General features: G+C 35.3%; 1 protein-coding gene across 3 annotated transcripts; it reads right to left on the bottom strand.

Moving 5' to 3' along the window:
- Window positions 1-5925: 5925 nt before the first annotated feature.
- Window positions 5926-16643, bottom strand: LOC113492322. 3 transcript variants are annotated; one of them, XM_026869777.1, is made up of 7 exons: window positions 15849-16643; window positions 12588-12880; window positions 11362-11530; window positions 10780-10900; window positions 10167-10297; window positions 8105-8291; window positions 5926-7127 (listed from the first exon to the last, which is right to left on the bottom strand). In XM_026869777.1, exons 2-7 carry the CDS (start codon window positions 12878-12880, stop codon window positions 6949-6951), a joined length of 1080 nt encoding a protein of 359 aa, XP_026725578.1. In that variant the 5' UTR covers window positions 15849-16643; the 3' UTR covers window positions 5926-6948. The 3 variants fall into 3 exon arrangements, with proteins under 3 accessions (XP_026725578.1, XP_026725579.1, XP_026725577.1); XM_026869778.1 differs by lacking the exon at window positions 15849-16643 and adding an exon at window positions 15591-15833; XM_026869776.1 differs by lacking the exon at window positions 15849-16643 and adding an exon at window positions 15256-15547.

The raw sequence follows: 16643 nt of genomic DNA, 5'->3' as shown, positions 1-16643 counted from the left end.
AGTTTTATGTATAAAAATAATAATAAATAAATGCGGACAACATCACATACATTGTTCTGAACCCAAAGTAAGTTGCTAAAGCACTTGTGTTATGGAATTCAGATACAACGAAGGTACCACAAACACCCAGACCCGAGACAATGTAGAAATGTGAATTTTTACATTGACCCGACCGGGGATCGAACCCGGGACCTCAGAGCTAGCGACACCTTGAAACCGGTGCGTACGCCACTCGACCACGGAGGTCGCCATATTATATGCTTGTACTGTGACTGTTTGTATATGCTATCGTGGAACTAAGTATAGTAAGGCCAACGAGACGAGATAGGAAACGTAAACAAGCGGACCGGTACTGAGTTACATTGCGATAGCGAGGGATTATCATCCCTGTCCTTATCACTCGTACGCGCATATACGGCGTGAGTTGTTCAATGACAGCTGTCGTTATGTGTTCCGTGGTACAAGAAAGCAGTCAGTACGGCAGTTGTCAACATTTGGTCCGCCATGTTGTGAACAAGTTCATTCCTTCATTGTCGTCAAAATTCGAACTTTATAATATTTTATTCAAATTAAAATGTTATGAACTCCTGAAAGATTGTTTACATTGTTTATCTCGTCTCGTTGGCCTTACTATCTTGCTTGCACAATCGCATAGGACCTGCTTTATGATAAAAGAGTAGAAGAGTCACAAAGTCAAAGACTTGTAATATATTAATTTGCATTGGCTAGTGCAAGTAAATTTAAACAAGAATCTCCTTTTAATTAACATTGCAAGAATACTTTTATCAATCAACAAAAAAGGAAATACTGAAATAAAAAGTAAAAATTAAAACGTCAATAAAAACATTAAAAAAAAAACAAAATCAAGGGAACAATTACACAATTTTAGGTCATCGAAAATTTATGAGAACTATGATTATTAAATGGTGTAACGGTTTACTCGCGCATATTAATCGCGACCCCACCGCGTCAGCTCATGATTAAAGACTCCGGTTGGGTCCGAAACTAGTCGGGCGATCGATAAATACGCAGAGTAAACCGTTGCATCGTTTAATAATGAATCATTCTCACGATAGTTACTATAAAGAAAAATATAATTTTGAAACGTATCGGTAGGATATTATTACATTCAATATTTTCCTGATTTAAAATAACACGAAACTGGGTTTACAATTATTGCTTATGTTTATAATTGTGATAACGTGCGTATTACAGAACCAGCAAAAAATTAATATCATCTGTTTGTGTTTCCATACTAATATTATAAAGAGGCAAAGTTTGTGAGTTTGTCACGTTGAAGGGGGTGATCTCAGAATGTACTGAACCGATTTCGGTAATATTTTACCAATAGAAAGCTACTTTATTTGTGATTGTCTTGTATTATACTAACATGAAAAATTCTGAAAAAACAGAGTTCTCGCGGGGTCACAAGGACTCGCGATCTCGCCGCGCCAGATCATGATTTAAGACTCCGGTCGGGTCCGAAACTATTCTGACAATCGAGATAAATACGCGTGAGTAAACCGTTGCATCGTTTAATAATGAATCATTCTCACGACAGTTACTAAACGAAAATTAACAGTTTTTTATTCGAAACTGATTTAAAAGTTTAATATTTGGTATAAACAGACAGATGGTACTAAAAATCTTGCTGAGATCTGTACTAATAAAGACTCTTATACACGACACACAAGTTCCCGACACCCTTAGACTGAAGTCTCCGCTGTGTGTTACAAACCTTTTTTAGTATTTGTTTTAATGTAAATGTGATCATATACTCCACTGGTAGCCGACCCCAACATAGTTGGGAAAAGGCTAGGCCGATCATGATGATGATATTCCACTGGCAAAATAAATGGCCTGTCGGTCTAGTGGTTAGTGGCCCTGACTGACAGTCATATGTTTGTGTGATGAGCACGATCATTTGCTCTGTGTCTGGGAGTAATTTATCTATATTATGTATGTATTTAGAAATATTTAAGTATGTTTATCAGTTGTCTAGTACTCATAATACAAGCTTTGCTTAGTTTGAGACTAGATGGCGTTGTGTGCAAGTTGTGGAATATTATATTTCATTTCAGTCGCAGACTTTAGTCGGGCATAAGGGTCTTGTGTTGTGTCGTGTACAAAGTTTAATATATCTTACAAGTCATAAATATGGTTTAAGTCTAGATTAAGATACAGTCTTATGCTAGAGGCACATACACGATACTACTTCATCCTAGGAACGATTTCAGAGTTGCCAACGTTAAAAAAAATCTACTATTTGAAGATTTTTGTATGAGTCAATTTGTTAAAACTAAAATCTATTATAAGTTATGAAGCTAAGCTCATTGTGATACTAAGAGCTATGTCTTGTTAAAAGTTTCATCTTAAATGGTACACCGATTACAGCTGACACATCAATCTGCCTAAATTAATATAAGGCAAAGACAAAACCTCAAATCATCCATTTCCTACGCATTCCTTTATAAAGCCAACATACGGTCACCCATCATATTCTAGACCTCGCTACAAGCTGCTTAACTTTGACACTCGTTTACAAGAATGTACAATATTATCTAAATTAACTTAATATTACTCGCTAATACTGTTTTATTTTGGTCTGTAGTATAATACGGTTCCGTATTTACCTATTAGGGTTCAAAAAGACATAAAAGAAAACTATCTTCAATATTGGTGTTGGTTCGACACCGGGACACACAAAATGTAACTTTCAGCTATGAACTTCTATAATTCTAAGACACCACTGACAAACGGTGAAGGAAAGCATTCTGAGGAAACCTGGATTCTCAAATGTTAGAATCTGAAATCGCCCGCAGTGAGCTAGCGTGGTGATCAATGCTCAAACCTTCCCTATACGGGAAGAGGCCTGTGCCCAGCAGTGGGACGTATGTAGGCTGGTATTACGGAATACAGTTACCATTTATTTTATCTCTTTGAACCCTATTAAGTAAAATGTGGCGTGGGTCTAAATATAATAATTATTTTAATAAGAAATTAAGCAATATGGCGATAGTTATCTCATTAATACTTGTTACTACATCTTTGACAGTCGTTACAGATAGTCAGAAGCTTGAAAGTCTGACAACCAGTCTAACCCAGGGGTATCGTGTTGCCTAGGTAACTGGGTTGAGGAGGTCAGATAGGCAATCGCTCTTTGTAAAACACTGGTACTTAGCTGAATCCGGTGAGGCTGAAAGCCGACCCCAACATAGTTGGGAAAAGGCTAGGCCGATGATATCTCATTAATACTTGTCAAATATAAAAGTTTTGTGAAATGTCACTATGATAGTAACAGAAGACATAGTTTATTTAACAGCCAAATTTATCAAATGCAGACATTCTTTACTAATTAACAGAGAGTTATAAATAATGAATCAATATGGTATTTGTCAAAAAGAATTCTGTTTAGTCCGTCAGAGAGACTTTCAAAAAATATTGATCACGTATTTTTATATTAGATTATTAAAAACAATTAATTATGAAATGTAGTAGTGGGGGCTAGTGACATCACTTGCTAGTAAAAACGCGTACTGGTAAGTGACGTCACACGAGATTTAAACTAACTGTACCACCTTCATTCTTTGTTTATGTTAAAGACAAAAATCATAATTATCTGATATTTTAAAAACTGTCTGACGGACTAAATTTATTTTTTATTGTCAAGTGACCAATTTTTGTTATTTGTCAGATTATACCATACAATTTCTGGTCATTCTTTTTTACCGTTATTTCACTGCTGGTATTTTCTGTCAAACTAATTATTTATCATAAAGTAAGTAACGGTTTAAAAATAACTATCAACCATAGAGATTGCTTAATTTCTTTTTATATGTTCATATGTATGTGTTATTTATATTTTTATTATTTTTAAAGCTACATTTATACGTATTAAAGCAGTTAATATATATTTATCTATACGAAGACATTATTACTAGGTTTGGCAATACACACTATTATATAAATGCGAAAGTGTTTCTGTGTGTCTCGCTTACACTCCGAAACTACTGAACCGATTGTAATGAATCCCTACTAATATTATAAATGCGAAAGTAACTCTGTCTGTCTGTCTGTTACGCTTTCACGTCTAAACCACTGAATTGATATTAATGAAATTTGGTACAGAGATAGAGTTGACCTTGAGAATGAACATAGGATTGTTTTTATCCCGGACTTGGGAAGAGTTCTCTTGGAAACGCGATATAACCGACCTCGACGAGGGCGAAGCCGCGGCCGAAAAGCTATTATGTATAAATTAGTCATCATTTTTTGTCCGCGATTGACTCCTAAACCAATTTCCCGCTTTCAATCAATCCATCTTGAAGGATAGGATAGCTTACATCTCAATTTATACTTGCAATATTATATTCTGGCTAATTATTTATCAATGACCTTCCCTCTTACTTAAAACGGGGACAAAGTCAACTAGTTAACCGAGTTATAGCCGAGTGGTTGAGGTCACTACGCCAAACACACTGCGCGACGTGTTAGTTCGATCCCCGTAGGACAAGCATTTGTGTGATCCACGAATGCCTGAGTCTGGGTGTCTTAGTGCATGTGACTTGAATGTTTGTGAAACCCAAGACACAAGGATGTAATTCCTTAATGACGGAGTCGTTTATTTCTTTAAAATCTATTAAAACACCCACTGGAGTAAGTTTTTCTGCTAGTTTGATAGATTTGCCAAAGCCTAGTTTAGATCTTCTTAATATAATCTAGATTTCTAGTAATACCCACGCCACAGTGATGATTATAGACTTATAATATGCGTATATAGTTACAAAAATACTAAATTTGTACAAATTTGTTTATATTTTATAAAAATACCGACGTTGAAACGTGCTCTAAGGGTGGACAGGCGGATAGGGTGTAAGACCCTACTGTCAGATGCGTACCTAACTGTGAAAACTACCATTTTTTTAGAAATTTATTAATTTATGGAGGTGTGTTTAGTAATAACGTTATGTTTATTATGTCTTTGGGGTAGTGTTAGTAAACCTAGATGTTAAACCGTGTGGCCCTAGGTTTGGCTCCCAGCTAAGACAAATATTTGATGAATAAGTGCATTTATGTTGTTGAGTAATTAATTATAACATTTTTCAGTTGTATGATTACCAGAGATCAGGCTTTGAATAGTAAAGTAAAAAAACACGCTAAAGTATTAAAAAAATTGCAACATTATCATGTTTTTAATCGCACTTTTGTGTATTCACGAAACTGCATCTCATCACTTGCGATACCGAAATATCTTCGTGAAAGAAAAGAAACCTTGATTAAAACATCACTCCTCAATCTGACGCAGTTGGTTAATAATACAGTAAAGTTCAATTGGAACAAAGGTTTAAATCCTTTGAGAAGAAAATTGATGAACACAATACCTCTCAATATGACGCAGTCGGTTAAAAGTACAGTTAGGTACCCTTCTAACAGTTAAATTACGAGTTGTTGCCATTCTTTGAAGGCACTATCATTATTGCTACAGTAGATGTACCAATCTATACTAATATATAAAGCTGAAGAGTTTGTTTGAACGCGCTAATCTCAGGAACTACTGGTTCAAATTGAAAAAATATTTTTGTGTTGAATAGACCATTCACCGAGGAAGGTTTTTGGCTATATACCATCACGCTGCGACTAATAGGAGCGAAGATACAATGGAAAATGTGGAAAAAGAAGGGGAAAATGATTCATCTTCGAGGGCTTCCGTTCAAAAATTCCTAATTTATATCTTCTAACCACGCGGACGAAGTCGCGGGCAACAGCTAGTATATCTAAATAAAGCTCTCCGTGGAAATATACCGGAGGTCGTGAGTTCGATTCCCACCCAGAACAAATGTTTATGTGATAAGCACGATAATTTGTTCTGTGTCTGGGTGTAATTTATCTATATTATGTATGTATTTAGAAATATATAAGTATGTTTATCAGTTGTCTAGTACTCATAATACAAGCTCTGCTTAGTTTGAGACTAGATGGCGTTGTGTGAAAGTTGTTGAATGTTATAACCAGCAACTCTAGTCTCCAGACTATTCCATACTAATATTATAAAAAGGTAAAGTGAGTGAGTTTGTGACGGGGTAATCTCAGGAAATACTGAACCGTTTTCGGTAATTCTTTTACCAATAGAAAGCTATATTATTTTTGAGTATCAAAGGCTGTATATTAACTCGAAAACTGCCCAACAGTGGGCTTGTCAGATATAAATGATATAATTGTCAATTGGTACATCTACCTTTTTATTTTTAAATCTATTTAGCTGTCTATTAAGATAAATGCATCAGTTACGATATAGCAAATTAATATTAATAGCTTAATAAAATAATACTAACATTATGCATAGTAGAATAACTGGCCTATGTTGGCAACATTTATTAAACAAATGTATTAAAAGTTGCCAATTATTTAAATTTATTTTGTGATAAGTTAAAATAGTTAAATAGTGAAAGTTGCCAATTTATTATTATATTGTTTAAATCAATAATTATTAAAATACGTGATAAATGCAATTGCAAAAAGATTAAGAGCATGCAACGAATTAATTAGTATTTTATTTAATATGAATCGTCTTAATAATTCTATAAAATAATCCCGTATAATCGAAATCTCAATTAATAATGTTGCCAACATCAAAAACTTACCATAATTATCACTTAATTTGGAATTACATTTCGATCGATCACAAAATCCTACCACTAACAGTATTGCCAACCTATTTTCCAAATCAACGCGAAAAACTGGTTTACGATTAATAATCACAAAAAAAACACTAAAGTTGCCATATAAAACACTAACGAAACATCACAATAGAAAAAAAACCTAAAAATAACTGCCAGCCTAAAAATCTAAAATCTACTAAACTGTTAGAAATACTGTGGGTTGCCAGCGTCGAAAATTAAAATCCTACCAAAAACTACTATACTAAATTAAATATTTTTGTTAGATTTATTAGCTATTTGGGGTACCGTCTAGCCATGTGTAAAACCAATTGTAGTTGAACATGCCTGAATATGGATGTTTTCGTTTCTTGTGGAGACGGAGTGATTCTTCAGATGCGTACCAGTATTGGGGGAACTTGTCGTAGGGATATTTTTGGGGTTCCTTCACGAAAGGTTCTGAAGGATCGCCTGAAAGAAGAAAAAATATTTATTAAAAATCTAATATACAAAATTCAAGGGTCTCGATGTACGTAATTGAGCTCGGAAACTGCTTGGCCGATTCTCATGAAATTTTGCGCTTGTTTTGGGCAGGTTTTCATATGACTTTTAACGTCTGGTGGGTCAGCTAGTTTGATTATAAAACTGACAAGTTCTTTTTAATAGGCTGATTTTAGGCAATGTTGGTCCGTATTGATAAAATATTTTAGTGTTAAAAAGCCCATTTATTGAGAAAGGTATATAAATAGTTTATATTAAACCTCGCTATGATTAATAGGAGCAGACCAGTAATGCAATATGTAACAAAAACTAGGCGAAGATATATGAACTAAGGCTCTAGTAGACTGTCACGGGTTCGAACCCCGCGTACAACAAGCGTTTTTTAAGACTTTTATTATTTTTAAAGACTTTTTGTGTGTTTTTTGTTTAATTTAATTTATTTACTTTATAATAGTAATGTATTCATCAAAATGAATCTTCATCAATGTTATGTAATGTATATTATATAAAAATAATATTTTGATAAGAATGTGAACTATTATGTGAATGGTGTGTACACCTGTTAGTGACATATTTACACTGCAGGCAGAAAAATATTATAATTATATACATAATATTTGTAAATATGTTGTTGGTGTGCCTTTAATAAATTATTAAATAAATTTGTGTGATCCGCGAATGCTTGTCCTGAGTCTGGGTGTCTTGTGCATGTGACTTGTATGTTTGTGAAACCCCCCGCGACACAAGGACTAAATTCCTTAGTGCGGGAGTACTTTTTCAAACTGACTGCCCTCCAGACTGACGTTTACCGGTACTAATCTCGGACTTGAATAAGATTTTATGTATGACGGGCCTATTGGTCTAGTGGTTAGCGACCCTGACTGCTACACCGGAGGTCGTGGGTTCGCTTCCCGCCCAGGACAAGCTCCGTGTGTGAGTATACTCACTTGGCGGCAGACAGTAGAGACAGAATATCCTGTGCCTCCTGCTCTCGTGCGTCTCGAGATGCTTCTTGTGTTGCTTGCGGCGCGTGGACACGTGCGGGCAGCACGGGCACGGGATCGCGAGCTCGCGCGGCACGCAGCCGTGTCGCTCCGCGCAGTGCGCCAGCAGCGTGGACGCCACGCGGTAGCCCTGAGGGGGAGGTAGACAAGTGTTGCTGGTGTTTCAGTCAATCAATAATATTTAAATAGGGATGATGACATTTTTTTTTGCAGTGTCCGTCTTGTAGTTTTTTGTATAATAATGGATACGTATTTTTTAATTTGTCCCGCAAACATAAACTGACCAAATTACAGCGAATTAAACTTACGCGAGACGTCACGATTGAGTATAAATTTTACTCCATCGTTACGTCACAAATCCCCTCTGTTAAACTTTAACGCAGTTAATCTTTGTCAATTCTAGTTTTTCTGAAAAAGGAAAAAATACGTGTCTCATACTTTTCAATTATCGAACTGAGGGACTAATGAGATTTTTTCTTTTAATACCCAGTCATCATTCCTATTAGGAGAAACAATTATGGACCCTGTTGGGCACAGCTAAATTATTTTTTTAGAAGACATCAAAATCAGTTTGGACGAGTTTGGTGGAGTTTAGAGGGGTTTGGTGAAGTGAGGTGAAGTATGGAGAAATTTGGTGGAGTGAGGAGGAGTTTGATGGAGATAAGGCTACTAAGTAGCACTTTTTAAAGGTCAGATTATATTGTACAGCACCCAGTTTCGCACATCCTTCACCGCTTCCTAAGTGCTTTTGCTGTGAGAGAAGAAACAGAGCAACAAACTCCCCAGCAGCACGCTGTCATTCCGTTTTACTGGAGTGAGGTGGAGTTTGGTGGAGTTAGGAGGAGTTCGAAGGACCTTGGTAACTTACGTATGTAAGTAGTGCAACGCAAGTGACCTTTACTTTAATGCATGCAAACTTATATAATAAATGTGAAAATAATGCCAGTATTTGTACGTGTATTTGTTACTGACTTCAAGCATAAACTGCTGGACAGATTTGCTGGCAGCTGGCACTTTGGATAGACACAGTTCATTGGCCTAGCCTTTTCCCAACTATGTTGAGGTCGGCTACCAGTCTAACCGGTTTCAGCTAAGTACCAGTGTTTTAAAAGGAGCGACTGCCTATCTGACCTCCTCAACCCAGTTACCTGGGCGACACGATACCCCTTGGTTAGACTGGTTGTCAGACTTTTCAAGCTTCTGGCTACCTGTAACGACTGTCAAAGATGTAGGAATAACAGCCGGGACCCACAATTTAACGTGCCTTCCGAAACACGGAGGAACTCGTTATGACAAAGATGGTCACCCATCCACGGACCAACCGCGTCAAGCATAGCTTAACCTTTGGATAGACACATATGACTGTATTAAAGGAGACTCTTTTAACGATGCAACGGTTTACTCACGCGTATTTATCGGTATCGCCCGACTAGTTTCGGACCCAACCGGAGTCCTTAATCATGATCTGATGCGGCATGGCGCTAGTCAAACCGTTATCTCATTTCATAGTGAATCATTGAACCGGTAAACCGGTTTTGTGGAACACTACATATTGTAATTCTCACTATAATTACTAAAAAAATGGCCGGTCGATGAGAAATATCTCTGTATAGAACGTGTAGTTATATACACGGTGATTTATTAGTCGTCTTACAAAAGTAGCCCAGTTCATGTATCCGACGTAATATAACCCTAGGCGCGATTATAATTTTTTTTATCATCAACTTAGATAATAAGTACGAAGAAAAATTAAACAAGAGAAATCTGAAACATCCTGTTAAAAATGATAAAAACACCGCCGCCCGCGCCCCTCACCATTGTTACAAGGCTCGGACCGCGCTCGCAACAGAATTGTGTTTATAAAAAATTGCATTTTAAATTTATTCAAATCTCATAAATACCTATTTTTTTTATCATGAACGTGTTCTAGTCACTGGATACATGAACTGGGCTGCTTTTGTAAGACGACTAAAAAATCACCGTGTATATCTTGTAAAGTACTCACTTTAAAGCAGTGCTCACAGCGGTAAGGAAAATTCTTCCACTTGGGATTCTTTTTCCTGCTGAACACCATCTTGTAAGGTTCAGTGGGGAAGAAGTCCTCAGGGTCCAGGAGCAGTTCCACCAGCTCGGTGCCTGAAAAAGAGGTTTTATAAGTCAAGTATTTAGGTTTTAGTGCCCGCGGTGAGAGAGCGATCAAATGTCATCATCATCGGTCTAGTCTTTCCCCAACTATGTTGGGGTCGGCTTCCAGTCAAACATAAATTGGAACGCATTGTAAAAAGTGGAATTGGGGCCTAGAAATTTCTTTTAAATCTATACTTAATATTATAAAGCTGAAGAGTTTGTTTGCTTGAACGCACTAATCTCAGGATCTACTGGTTCGAATTGAAAAATTATTTTTGTGTTGAATAGACCATTTATCAAGGAAGGCTATACGCTATATAACATCACGCTGCGACTGATAGGAGCGAAGATACAATAGAAAATGTGGAAAAAACAGGGAAAATTATTCATCTTTGAGGGCTTCCGTTGCTTGCGCTGCGAAAACGGTTCAAGATCTTCTAACCACGTGGACGGAGTCGCGGGCAAAGGCTAGTAAAGTAATGTTTCCTTACCTTCTGGCACTTTGATCTCTGGCACAGGTTCTGGCGCGGGCGCTGGCGCCGGCTGTACCGCGACCCCTGTGATCGTCGTGTTATTCGCCGCTAGCAGACTCGACAATATTGTGTTTTGTGTCTGCAAGTACATAAACATCGGTTATTTGAATTGCTTAAATTGTTTCAATTCTATTTATAAATCTGTTTGCTCCGCGGCGACTTCATAAAGTGAACCCTACATAAGTCTAGTCAATCAGATATAATAATATACAACTTCATTTCACTAAAAAAAGAAAACCCGAACGATGACCCACATGACAAATCATTTAGCTGAATTGCAAAGGCTGCAACATTTAAACGGCTCAACCGATTTTAATCAAACATAAACTAGAAAACTCGCGCATAATTCACCTCAAATACAAAACAAACTAAATTAAAACCGCTTAATCTGTTCGGGAGCTATGATGGCATAGGCAGACAAATACGTGACACTTATTGCATATATATACATATATATTTGCCTTGGCAAAGGTTTCGCTAAGGGTGGTTAGACAACGTAGGAATACTTGAATATATAAGTTAATAAACTACATTATTTACTTGTAGAGTCCCATTGAAGCTCTGTGAGAGTTCCACCTTCTCCGCTTTCGGCTTCCGCTTGTACCCTTTAGGAGGGCCTCTCTTCTTGGCGACCTCCCCATTCTTCTTGTACCGGACAACCTCCCCATTGACGACTGGAGTTATTGTCAGCTTGGAGGGCAATGAGTACCTGTTGATAAGACAAATATTATTAAATCTATTGGGTTAATTTTATTAATCTTGATTTGAACCGACTTCAAAAAAGATGTTCTCGGACTATTTAAATCGATTTTATTGATTCTGTTTTTCTGAATTTAATCCTTGTGTCGCTTGGGGTTCGAAAAACATTCAAGTCACGTGAACAAAGACACCTATTTTTCATTTAACGTCAAATAGCTGTAATTTGGTGACGATTTTCAATTCAATTCAATTCTTTATTGCATTCCACAATGTAGGCTTAGGTGGTAAACATTTTTTGATAGCCTGTAACAATCGTGGACCCTGTCGGGCACAGCAAAAGAATTACAATTACAAATGTGAGTGGAGAGGACTTATCATTTAAGAAACATAAACAATTAAACTTATTTTAAGGATACAGACATTAGTATTAACATTAGATAAAATTAAAATTTATATATTTATAATATATTTTGTATTTTTAGTTCAGGGTCTCAGTAGTCTCTTATTTGAAGTGTGTTTTTGTATAATAATTGATACGTATTTTTTCATTTGTCCCGCAAACATAAATTGACCAAATTACAGTGAATGAAACTTACGCGTGACGTCACGATTGAGTATAAATTTTACTCTATCATTACGTCACAAGCCCCATCTCCTAAACTTTAAAGCAGTTAATATTTGTCAATTCTAGTTTTTCTGAAAAATGAAAAAATACGTGTCTCATACATTTCAATTATCTAACTGAGGGACTAATGAGATTTTTTCTTTTTATACCCAGTCATCATCCCTATTACTTTATTTGTGGTCGGCGCAACTTGGGTGGGATATACGGGGAGCTGTCTGTGTAACTCTGACGTTCAATAAGTGCTTTGTAACCTATTTTGAATAAATAGATTCTGATTTATTCCATAGTTTTCTATCTGACGTCATAAGGTATAAAAAAAATATTAGTATAAAATTATTAGACACGTATTTATAATTTTATCCTCAACAATAAAAAAATGCCAAATATAAACTGCATTAAAATAGTACAAAATGCTATCTTAAATACAAAATACAATACATACCTATTATGTAAATTCTTGACAATATTCTCTCCATTAGGCTTAGCGGTGAACGCTAAAGGGTTTGCTAGATTCAACGGATTATTCACAAAGTTAGGTAGCGTATTCGGTGGGTATATTGACAAAGACTTTGGCGTATTGAATGCTGGTATCTGGTATACTTGTAGGTTCAACGGGGAGTACTTTAATCGTTTGGCTTGTGGTTCATCATCATCCGATTCAGATTGGTTTATGCTTAATGGATCCTTGTCGTTGGCAAATGTGTCCGTCCGTTCCTTTTCTTGGACGCAAAACATCTGGAAATAATAAATTATGAAATGAAATCATTTGTTCTGCAAGTAGGATATATCATCACTTTTAAATGTATTTTTTGAGAACGCTGGAGTCGACATTTCCTATCTGACTACCTTGAGAAGAAATATCGAAATTAACTCAGGGGTCGCAGTCTCTTTTAAAGTCTAGACAATTTTAAATGCGAGTAAAGTGTTCATTCTTCATTATTCTTCCTGTATGTTGGGAATGGCTTAAAGTACTAATAATAAAATAAATAACCGGATTCAGCTAAGTACCATAGTTTAACAAAGCGACTGCCTATCTGATCTCCTCAACCCAGTTACCTGGGCAACACGATAATTATTTAGTAAGACTGATTGTCAGACTTTCCAGCTCCAGGTTGTCAAACATGTGTAAATAACATTCGGGACTTTTAATTAACAGATTGAACACTGGGAGGCCTTGTGGTATACTACTAAAAGATGTGAAAAAACACTGCGAAGAAATCTAAAGTCTGCACTGAGATAACACGGGTATATACATCCCACAGTTGGGCACAGGCCTCTTGCCTTATAGGGAATGTTACAGAATTGATCACCACGCTAGCTCACTGCGAATTGGTGATTTCAGAATCTAATATCTGGAGTCTGGACCCAGGTTTCCTTACAATGACTCCCTCCACCGTTTGTCAGTGGTGTCTTAGAATAATTAAGAAAGTTTGCATTAACATACAAACTACATTATTATCTATATGACACAGCAATACTGTTTTATTTAAAGTCAATAATAAAGATAATCTTTAATGAATTGCAAGATATTTTTAATCAATTGATGATATTACATTATTTGTGGTAATGATAAACTAAAAATATGCAAATAATAAAGGAGTAATTAGCTATTAATTGTGTATCTATGAGATATTAAAGAGGTTTTAACTACTTCTAACTAGGTGTGTAGTTAATATATAATATATATTGGGACAACTCACACACGGTCATCTGATCCCAAGCTAAGCAGAGCTTGTGTTATGGTAACCAGACAACTGATAAACTTACTTAGATATTTCTAAATACATACATATTATAGATAAATTACACCCAGACACCAGAACAACAATTTGTCCTGGGCGGGAATCAAACCCACGACCTCCGGTATAGCAGTCAAGGTCACTAACCACTAGACCAACAGGCCAGTCAGTTATAATAACGATCTATCCTATTTTGAGGGGGACAGTCTTGATATAAGACTGTCTGCCTAGCTGTCCATAACCAGAGTAATTATGTTGCTTTTGCAAGCAAATCAATAATACTAGTAGTAGTTGTAAGTTAAATGGTTACACCTATATTAAATGTGAAAGTATGTTTGATCCCTCTTCCCACTCAAATGGCTGAAAAAATTTCAATTATAATTTGGTATGATGGTAGATGATACCTTGGATTAACACAGCCTATCCTTATCCAATGCTTTTAAAGAGGGGTAAGATTTCTGCAGCTATAACCGAAAACCAGGCAAAGCCACAATTTAAAGTCTAAAATAATTTTAGTCTCAAGGACAATTCTTACTGATATTCTCTCATTCTCTCAACCTGAGATAGCCATTTTGGCCAATAATAATATAATATGGCTTGCTATGTCACTGGCCAATAATATAATATGGCTTGCTATGTCACACTATAGCCCATCTCTCTATTTGAATCAGAGATCTGATATTTCATGTTATATTAATTATTTACATTAGTGTTATAGTATTTGGCAGTATAAATACTACTGCTGCTTAAAAGTAAAACAATGTGAAAAGTGCTGATTTAAAAAAGAACTATGATAGCAATGACTAGACAAAAGAGGTTGGTATCATTATTTTGACATTTAATATGGGCACTTGACTACTGAAATTGCTGAATTGTATTAAAAATCTGTGTAGATATAGTATTAATACACAAGTATTTATTTTACATAATTAACTTAATGTGCTAGTATTTCTACTGACGTGTAGAAATTGGTGTTGTACATGTTTTAACTTGGTGTTAAACCTATTTTGTTGATCAAACACTCATTGAATTGATTTTTTACAGTTATTTTAAAATATTATTGTGTTAATTGATGCTACCTTAGGGGTCCTAGGGCACATGGTTGTTATAGTAATATTTGAAATAAATTAACCTGTATTATTGTAAAAATTCTGATGAATTAGTTAATTAATCTGGCTCTGTAAGTTACATTTATATACTTATTTAAGTTAAATTATTTGTATTGAAATCCATATTTGAGTGTAGAATGTATTTATATATCACAGTGCTTTCGATTTTACATCAAAACCTAATTAGTGTTTTTCAATGTTAAATTCAATGTTTCAAATATGGTTGAGAATTGAGATAGAAAATAAATATTGAAAATAGAACCTTTTTTTGTTTCATTTTGCGCATAGCAAATGGTTTGGGTATGTAATGTATTCAGCCAGATGCACTTTTCTGTTATAAATGACACAAAATAAACAAAGTTTTAGCATAAAAATGGTAATGTTTAGGAACATTTAGAAATGAAAGCTAACATCCTGTTTTGACGGTTATACAAATAATCATGAATTCCGAATAGCGGGTTGTACTAAAATTCTTACGAAATTATGATTCATACAAAATTTTACTTCCGTCATGATTAAAAAATACGAAAACATTGATCATACATTTAAAACATTAAAGAAATCTCCATTATGAAAGTAAAAGATAAGGATACAAACTTTTTACGATTCTCCCAAAGGAAGAAAATAGACGCTTCGTAAAAAAATCAACATTCCCTTTTCATAACACGACACTTGAACACAAACATCTCGAAATTTCGCGATTAAACACATAAATAACTGTTTAAGTACACAAAATGGCGTTGTAATTCATAAATGCGAGAAACAATAAGACTTCTCATGAAATAACTGCACACGGGTATACATCGGGTTGATCTAATTATATTATTATGTACTTGTTTTGAATGAAACACTGACCTTTTTAAAGTTTTTTACACAGCTAAAGCCGAAATAACGGTAGTTGGGTCACATTAATGGCTATTTACGTTGATTTTTGTTGTTTCTTAGTTAAAAATATAGCGAAACATGAAAATAAAAGGTTAAGTACACCCGTATAATAATAACAAGTTCTTTTATGTAGTGTTGGACCCACGCCGAGTGAATGTGTCATTCGAGTCTGTCATCGATTTCTAACCGAGTTGTTGACATTAACTTCTAGTTTGTAATTTATGATTAACAGTCAAAAAGTTAGCTTAAAAAAGTAATAAATAAGTAGCATTGCAATAAATATATGTCTAAATATTTTTTTATGATTTTCGAGTACCTACTTTGCCTTCTTGTTTCTTATTTCTGTCTTTTGTTCTTTACATGTAGGTGAGGTGTTATAATTTAAAAAATATCGCAATACAAACGAAAAGTTTCTCTTGTGTTATGATTCAGCTATTAACGTTACACAATCCAGTTAAGTTTTTTTCCACAATCAAATCCAATTTCGAAAAACGGCAACGATTTGCTCATAACACAAAATCTAATATGCCTCGCATAAGTAGATATTAAAACATGTCAAATTCTTTGTGATTCCATTATGTTTAATTGCTAACACATTTATACATAAATACATTATCCGATGTACGAAATCGATTGTCTTTAACACTGAGAGCACGAAGCATAATTCAGGTATGGACATCACTAAACCAAGCTTCACGTACGCGCATTTAAAGTTGCATTGTAAGTTACGGTAAACCAAATGTAAACCTTACGTCACTATTAATA

This window comes from Trichoplusia ni, chromosome 3 (assembly GCF_003590095.1).
Source record: "Trichoplusia ni isolate ovarian cell line Hi5 chromosome 3, tn1, whole genome shotgun sequence".
Lineage (NCBI taxonomy): Eukaryota > Metazoa > Arthropoda > Insecta > Lepidoptera > Noctuidae > Trichoplusia > Trichoplusia ni.
This window is presented reverse-complemented; position numbering and strand designations above follow the sequence as displayed.